At 42.3% G+C, this 7,555-nt stretch overlaps 1 protein-coding gene across 1 annotated transcript in view; it reads right to left on the bottom strand.

Moving 5' to 3' along the window:
- Positions 1 to 1,778: 1,778 nt before the first annotated feature.
- LOC103809283 (cadherin EGF LAG seven-pass G-type receptor 1-like) overlaps positions 1,779 to 7,555 on the bottom strand; it is a gene marked incomplete at both ends in the record, with an annotated part of 66,396 nt that continues 60,619 nt past the window's right edge. The window contains one exon of the mRNA XM_009082111.1: positions 1,779 to 2,417. Coding sequence (XP_009080359.1) covers positions 1,779 to 2,417 — 639 coding nt within the window. The remainder of the gene's footprint in view (positions 2,418 to 7,555) is intronic.

Below are 7,555 nucleotides of genomic sequence, written 5' to 3'. Positions count from 1 at the left end.
GCCAAGCTATAAGCAGTGCCCACTCCTTAACTTCGGATGACTTTAATATCCTGGCAGCACGACAGTTAATTGTTAACTCACCAACTATGCACAGAAAATACAGTTCCAGATCAAATCCTTCTTTGTGTATGAATAATATGGTGCTTCTCTTATAAATATGTACTGTATCTGTTCTGACTACAGCATTAATTATTAAACATGTTCATTAATTATTTATATAAGCTTATTATCTTTCATTTTAAAACCATATTCAGCCTTTTTTTTCTGAAAATTTCTAGCAAGAGACTCAGAATGTGATGGAATGTATGCCATTCCAAAACCTAAGACATGGATGAATTAACTCCATTTACATGCATATCTTTGTTTAATGAAACTTGCTACTTCTAAGCATTCCTATTTACAGTGTATGTACACATTTTTAACGAAATCAACTGATCATAAAATCTATTTTGTGAAGCACAATGCTCTATGTGTTAATGGATAATGGACTTTATAATGTATTTTACTGTAGAAAGTATTCATGACAAGCCTGGCAGGAAAATTACTCCTGAACAAAGACCATATATCCCAACCATCTCACAGCTCTATTCAGAGTTTCTCCCATCAGGCAAAAGGTTTGTCCACATCTTCTTAGGAAGGTCCTCCTGCCCTAAGCCATGCACAGATTTTGGGGAGCATCCTGTCTCCCTTGCTGGGGAAAGCCCAGTTCCTTTACTGCTGCCATGTCCCTGCTCCCTAACTCCTGCTCCTTCCACAGTCATGTTTTTGATTACAGCCACAAAGCAGAAGTCACAGCAAATGGAGGAAAGCCCTTCCACCTAGAGGGCTGATCCACATCTTCTAGATTTTTTTCTTTTACATCGAGACTTAAATAATTTATGTTTTGAATTTTTTATAACTTAAGCAGTGAGAGGCAGTGTTGGGAACCAGCCCCCTCTGCTTCACCCCTTGTTTGCAGGGGTCACAGCAGACATTGCTGAGCTGTCACCATAAATTACAGCTGGCAGCACGTCAGTGCAGAATGCTTAAATGCATGTGCAATTTCAAATACATAAATAATCCCACTGACTTTACTGAAGCAGCAGAAAACATTCAGCTAATATCTTTTATAACTTCTCAGGAGTATTTGAGAAGCAGCACTTTGATCTTTATCAGCTGTCAAGTCCATGACGAGGCAAAGTACGTTCCTCAGCAGGCTGCTGGAGACAGGCCTGGAAGCAGCTACATCCTTCTGGAGTTTTATCTGGACATTTACAAACCAGAGGTGACTTGTAGTATTTCCCATAAATATGTATTATTGCAGCTTTTTGGGAACAAGAACCATCCTAATGCTCTGCACTTGCTGATGGCCATGGGTTGAGGACCTCCTACAAAGACTGTGCAGCCACACTATACCCTGCAAAGTGGGCACTGCAAAGGGAGCAAGAAGGTGTCTACACACAAAACCATAGTGGGAATGTGTCCCACCTTTTTCCTTCCAGACAGAAGAAATATGTTTGCATAAAGCATTTTGAGCAGAAATTCACACAGTGCAAAATGCTTCAGCAGCTGTCAGTCCCCCTGCATGACCTGGAGGAAGGCACCGTTCCTACCACCATGCACACCCACAGATACAGGACTTATCCTAAGTGACGTGTGACCCTCTCCTGGCTAGAAGGCAGTGCCAGGAGTTTTTCTCCCTTTGACTAAGAATGTCAGCAATTTCACCTTGACACAGAGCTGGCCTGGCTGATGGTCTTACATATAAATCATGGGTCAAAGATAAGATAAACACATACCAGTGTAGTCCTCATAGCATTCACAAGTGTAGCCCCCTTCTCGGCTTCGACACAGCCCATTGCTCCCGCAAGGGTTGGAGTAGCAGAGGTCAATTTCCGTCTCACAGTAGTCGCCGGTGAAGCCTGGGGGACATCGGCACCGCAGCCCGTTGATGGGGTGGATGGGGCGGAACAGGACTGTGTTGGAGCTGATGAAGGGGGCTGAGCTGTCAAACTTCAGGACAGAGACACACTTCATGTAATTCTCACAGGGCTCACGCAGGCAGATGTTGTCATCAAAGGGCAGAACCCTCTGTGTGGAAATCATGGTCAGCAGAGTCCTGTTGAGGTAGATCTGCTCCTGCAGGTCCTCAGAGGGGAAGAACTTGTTTCGAATGCCACCAGGGAGCAAGGCTGAGAAGGTCACATTGAGGATATTGGAGCTGACATCTGTGTCATTTTGGATGTTGAAAACAAAGATGCCATCCTTGGCAGTGGAGAGCACAGTTGCCACCCCCTCCACAAACAGGGACAGGAGGGGAGAAAGAAACCTCTCCTGGGACATGTTCTCCAGCCTCACCGTGATGCTGTTGGTGAGCATGTCATCCGTGATGATGGTGACGCGCAGGGTGCAGACCGCTGTGACGCTGTGAACACCGTCTAAAGGGAAGAGAGAAAGACAACAGTGATGTCAGAGAGCAGGCTTCAACCTATGGATGAGAAGGCTCCCACAGGCTCCTGACAATAAAATGGACCTGCGAGGCTGTTCAGGGCACTGGGATGGGAGAGGGAAATGCATCCACCTTCTGCAGCGATTTTCAATGCCTTTACTCAGGAAAACAAAATAAGCTCTCTTAAGGATTGAACTGGAAGGACCCGAGACACCTCGAAGAGGCTGGAACATCTGGAGAAGATCCCAGGTAAACAATCAGCAAGGGCTAGTGAGGAAATAGTCTGAGAGCCCCATGACAGCCACGGGAAAGCCAGGAGGAAGGGGCCTCTCATGACAGTGACTGCAAGTCTAAAACTGGTGCTGGGAAGCTGTCACTTTTCACAGCACAATACCAAAATTATCTTCTCCACGTGTGGTCTCTGGCTTAAGGAGACAGAGTTGTGCACAGAGAAGTGTCACCAGAGCTTAAGATATAACTAATCTAAGGAAACATCTTCACATTTGAACACCAGAACCTTTTCATTCCTCACACCTACATTTTTCAAAATATTTTATTAATATTAGAAAAAATAATAATAAAATATGCCTGCAATGAAAAGCAGAAATTTTAAAACTCTTCCATTTCATCCTTCCTTTAAAGCATTTCTGATATTGCTGTGGCTGCTCTGCAATAAAACCCAAGATTATATAAATATAGCACTAACACCAGACACTGGACTGAGACATGGCACTGTAAGATCTCAGTATCCATGAGGCTTACAGTAGTGCTGTGAATGTACAAACTCTAGAGCATTCTATCATTATGGAACATAACTATGACACAGGGAGTGCTAGAATTAATCCAACTTCAATGGGAGCATAGAACGGGAAGTTGCATCTTCACTCACATCAAACCACTTAGTTTAAATCTGTCTCCTTGCTAACATTAAGGATTCATTAAAATACTGATCGCATTACCGAAAATATAGTTAGCATTAGAGCAGCACCTAGAAAACCCAGGAGAGATCAAAACTGGCTTCTGATAGGAAGTGCTCCTTCTGAAAGATCTCATAGTGTAAATAAATAACCAGAAATGGGGATGAGTTCATCTCACGAGAGATATGAGCTGATTTGAGTGCCCAATATCAGGCCCACAGAGGGGTTAAGAACTGAATCCCATTCCCCTAGGTCCCAGCTCAGTGCCATAGTCTTGGCCCAAAGTATCCCAGAAACAATCGTTATACAAGTATTCTGCTATTACATTTATTTGAATTTAACTACAAGGTATGTGCAGAAATGGATTTTGAAACACAACAACGTAAATTTGCAGCTGGAAGTGCATTTGAATCAATCTAACCCCAGTATGAGATCAAAATTCTAATAGCATAGATTGCTAAAGGTCATTTTGCTAAGGTTTTTTATCTCAAAGTGTGGAGTTTATGACCTGTTATGGTCATGCAGAAACAGAACATAAAAATCAGAATCGTTACTTTTCTATTCATAGTCAACACTCCACCTCAAGTGCTGCTTTGTTTTTAAAAGAAGTGTATCGTTGGAGGATTTTTCCTCCAATATTATAGTAGCATTATAGTAAGTTACAGAAGTATAATTAAGCAAATGGCTTTTGACTCCCTCCCCCTGATCAGGTTGTCTGTAAAAGCTCAGCTGTTGACGTTTTTCCACACTGAAGAAGCTTTTAGGCAAACAGAAAAGTCTTTTCTCCACTGTGCTACTTTAACTCCTGCCTGGCTAAAACCAAACAGTCAGGAGAGGTCACTGTTTGGGGTGATCTGTTTGACTTCTCCCAGGTAACAAGTGACAGGACAAGAGGAAATGGCCTCATATTGTGCCAAGGAAGGCTTAGATTGTGTATTAGGAAAAATTTCTTCACCAAAAGGGTGGTCAGGCATTGGAACAGGCTGCCCAAGGAAGTGGTGGAGTCACCATCCCTGAAGGCATTTAAAAGACGTGTAGGTGTGACATGTAGTGACATGGTTTAGTCGTGGAATTGGCAGCAGCGGCTTAACAGTTGGACTCGATGATCTTAAGGGTCTTTTCCAAACTAAATGACTTTATGATTCTGTATGCTCCTCACAGAAACTCACGTACCAGCTTTCACTTTCTCCCCAGATTGCAGAAATCTTTATCTTTTCTTCCTCAGACACATTCTAGAAATGTGTAGTTTCAGCCTCTATCAAGACCCAGAGCAACTTTTAAAAAAGACTGGCAGCCAAAATCCTCATTGCAACCTCCTCCTGCAAGGTCTGTGGACTTCTGGCCAACAGACAATACAGGACACCAGTATTTTCATAAATGACACTCTCAGAGTAGTTTACCCACCTCTGTCAACTGCACAACTCACTCGCCTGAAAGGCGAGAAGCAGAGCAAACTATTCCCTTTCTTTTCCCTAAAGCAATTGACATTTGCCTGTCTGTCCCATAGGGTGCCTGAGCTGTTCTGCTATTTGTTGCACAATACCCTACAGAAGTTCTCTCATACCAGCAAGAATGTCAGACAATGGTTCCTTTTCTTAAGAAAACACTATGATCTACAGCCCGTGGTATGTATAGTAAGAAGACAAAATACGATCCACTGTCCAACAACATACTAGAGTCTACAAACTGTCATAATCAATATCAACTGTCACAATATGCAAGAGCTTCCCAGAATTCACAACAGCTATTCTGACACAGTTAATAAATCACTGGGAAAAGCCTGGTGTCAGATACCACACAGCCTCCTTGTTCCAGGAGCAGCACAAAAGAAAACCGGGCACAGACGTATAGCTGCAAAATGAAGTTGTGCTTTAAAAGCCAATTCGGCTTTGTGCAGCCCTGTTGCAGAGCATTAAAATAAAAAGAGAGCAAAAAGGAGCTGAGCATGTGTACTACAGGCAACAAAAGAATGGCATGGCTATACAGCCAGCTGGACAAGCACCTCTTTCATATCACCAGTGAGGCTGAGAGCAGCATCATGGGATCTGATCATCTATTCATTTAGAAACCCAAGGAAAGTTGAAACAGTCTGTGGTTTTATGGGACCAAATTAGTATCCATTCTACTTTCAACAGACAACATTCACTGTGAGGGTTGGAAAAAGTGCAGTGAAGAAAGTAGAATTTTTTCTCTTTATTGGGAAATGAGTTAAGGCCTAAATACCCAATAATGCATGTGTGTTGAGATTTACAAGTGAAATACTACATGAATGTTTAAAATGTTTACTTGCCAGATGTCAGCAAAATAACATTAGAAAGTACTATTTTATGGAGTGGTAATACTTCATGGTCCTCACCCTCTGAGATGCCTACAATATGCAGCTACCAGATATACATGTACAACCAATCTGTTGTTCTGCTAAAAAGGCTCTAACAATCTGAGTTTTCAAAGGTCTTATGATCCAGCTATAAAAAGACCCTATCATGTTTTGGCAGGTGCAAGATGGTTTGAGTCAGGGGTGTGAAACAGGCTTCAAGTGATGCTACACAGGAGAAATTTTGGCTACACTTTACTCTCTGGAGCAGACCTTTGCACAGATGAATGCACACACGTACACCAGGCTTAGCTGTCACCACTTCTCACAGCCATCATCTGCTGGGCTTCAGCAAACTGGCTGGATGCAGAAGTCTTCCTGCAGGAGCTCTAAACACTCGGCTCATGCTGGCAGATGGGATGTGCAGGCATGCTGCTAAGAGTGATTTGAGCAGACAGCCTGGATCTTAGCAGCCCAAGCCACCCGGACAGCCTGAGAAAAGGGAAACACAGGACAGACGAAGGATAAAGACAGGATTCGACCCTTCCTTTTGTGGGCTTGGCTCCTAAAACCAATGGCTTTTGTTACTTTGTCCTCAAGTTTCTCGTCCATACAATAGGGATAGTGGCACTTGCACATATACCCTAAAGCAGTGGGTGCAGATGATGAAATGCTGATACATGGGGATAATGAAGGCAATATAAATGTCACAAAGAAATCATAAAAGGTTGTTTTATAAGCTGTTGAAACCAAGTTTATAAACAAACAAGGTGGAAAGATTAAAATGAAAGACTTTTAATGTCTCACAGCCCAGTGAATGGGCAAAGAGGATTCTGCACAGCTGGGTGGCTACACGAAAATGTCTTCATAACAAATGTGGTCCCGGCACACTGAATTTTTATCCTGGAAGTATTATTTTACGTAGACTTTCTACAAAAGGAATCTCCAGAAAGTGGAAATCAAAGCAGACTGTTGTCTTTTGTATCACTGTCATAGCTCAATAAGCTTCTCAAAAACCAGAATTACTCATCTTCACCCTCTATCAAATTAATTAAAATATTTAATAGCAAACACATACCCTGATGCACTGCAAAGAAAAGAGAAGACAGTGAGGCTGACAAAAGCTTGAACTGCTACAAAATACATGAATAACCAGAGAATTGACTACATAGGCATTGTTTCATGATTACCTTTACTTTACAACAAACCTTATCAAATCTGAGACTTTAATCTCAGCTTTCTATCTTCTGGCAGTCCATAAACCAAAGAATTTTATTATCTAGAAATGTAAACACAGCAAAGTTTAACTGAAATGCATATTTGGCAATGGCAGCACCTGGCCAGAAAGGTTCTTTTGTTTGTTTTTTTACGTTTGCAGATATAAAATAATTAACACTTTTTTTAGCTTATTGCATACAAAGGTCTTCGGGCTAATTTTGAAAGCTGCACACTTTATAGAAATACTTGAGCATCAGAGCTTTTTCACAGATATTCCAACCCAAACCCATTCCAATTCTGTAACACATCTGGAAATAACAGATGCCAGCATTTATGACAGCCCTGCAAACTCCTTGGCTAGCAAAACATAGAATAAGGACACTCCATAGGTTCAAACAACCTCTTGCTCTTGCCAGCTCTTAAGAAGCAGCTGTGGTCATGGGTAGAAGCCACTGCTTAGTAACACACCTCGGAATGATCAAACCTCCATCCCACATTGCTTCCAGCCATGTCTTTACATATGGGAGTCAATACACACCTACTCCAGCACTAAGCCTGGAATTGCTGATGAGGATGCTATGCTTTTAGCATCCCCTCCACTGCCTGGCTGGCAGTAGCATGTCAGTAGCACCAGGTTGCAGAAATGGATACCACAGGCAATGCTTGGCTGCCTGAGCA

This window comes from Acanthisitta chloris, unplaced genomic scaffold, assembly GCF_000695815.1.
Source record: "Acanthisitta chloris isolate BGI_N310 unplaced genomic scaffold, ASM69581v1 scaffold20219, whole genome shotgun sequence".
NCBI lineage: Eukaryota > Metazoa > Chordata > Aves > Passeriformes > Acanthisittidae > Acanthisitta > Acanthisitta chloris.
The sequence above is the reverse complement of the archived record's forward strand: the minus strand, read 5'-3'. Positions and strand labels throughout refer to the sequence as shown.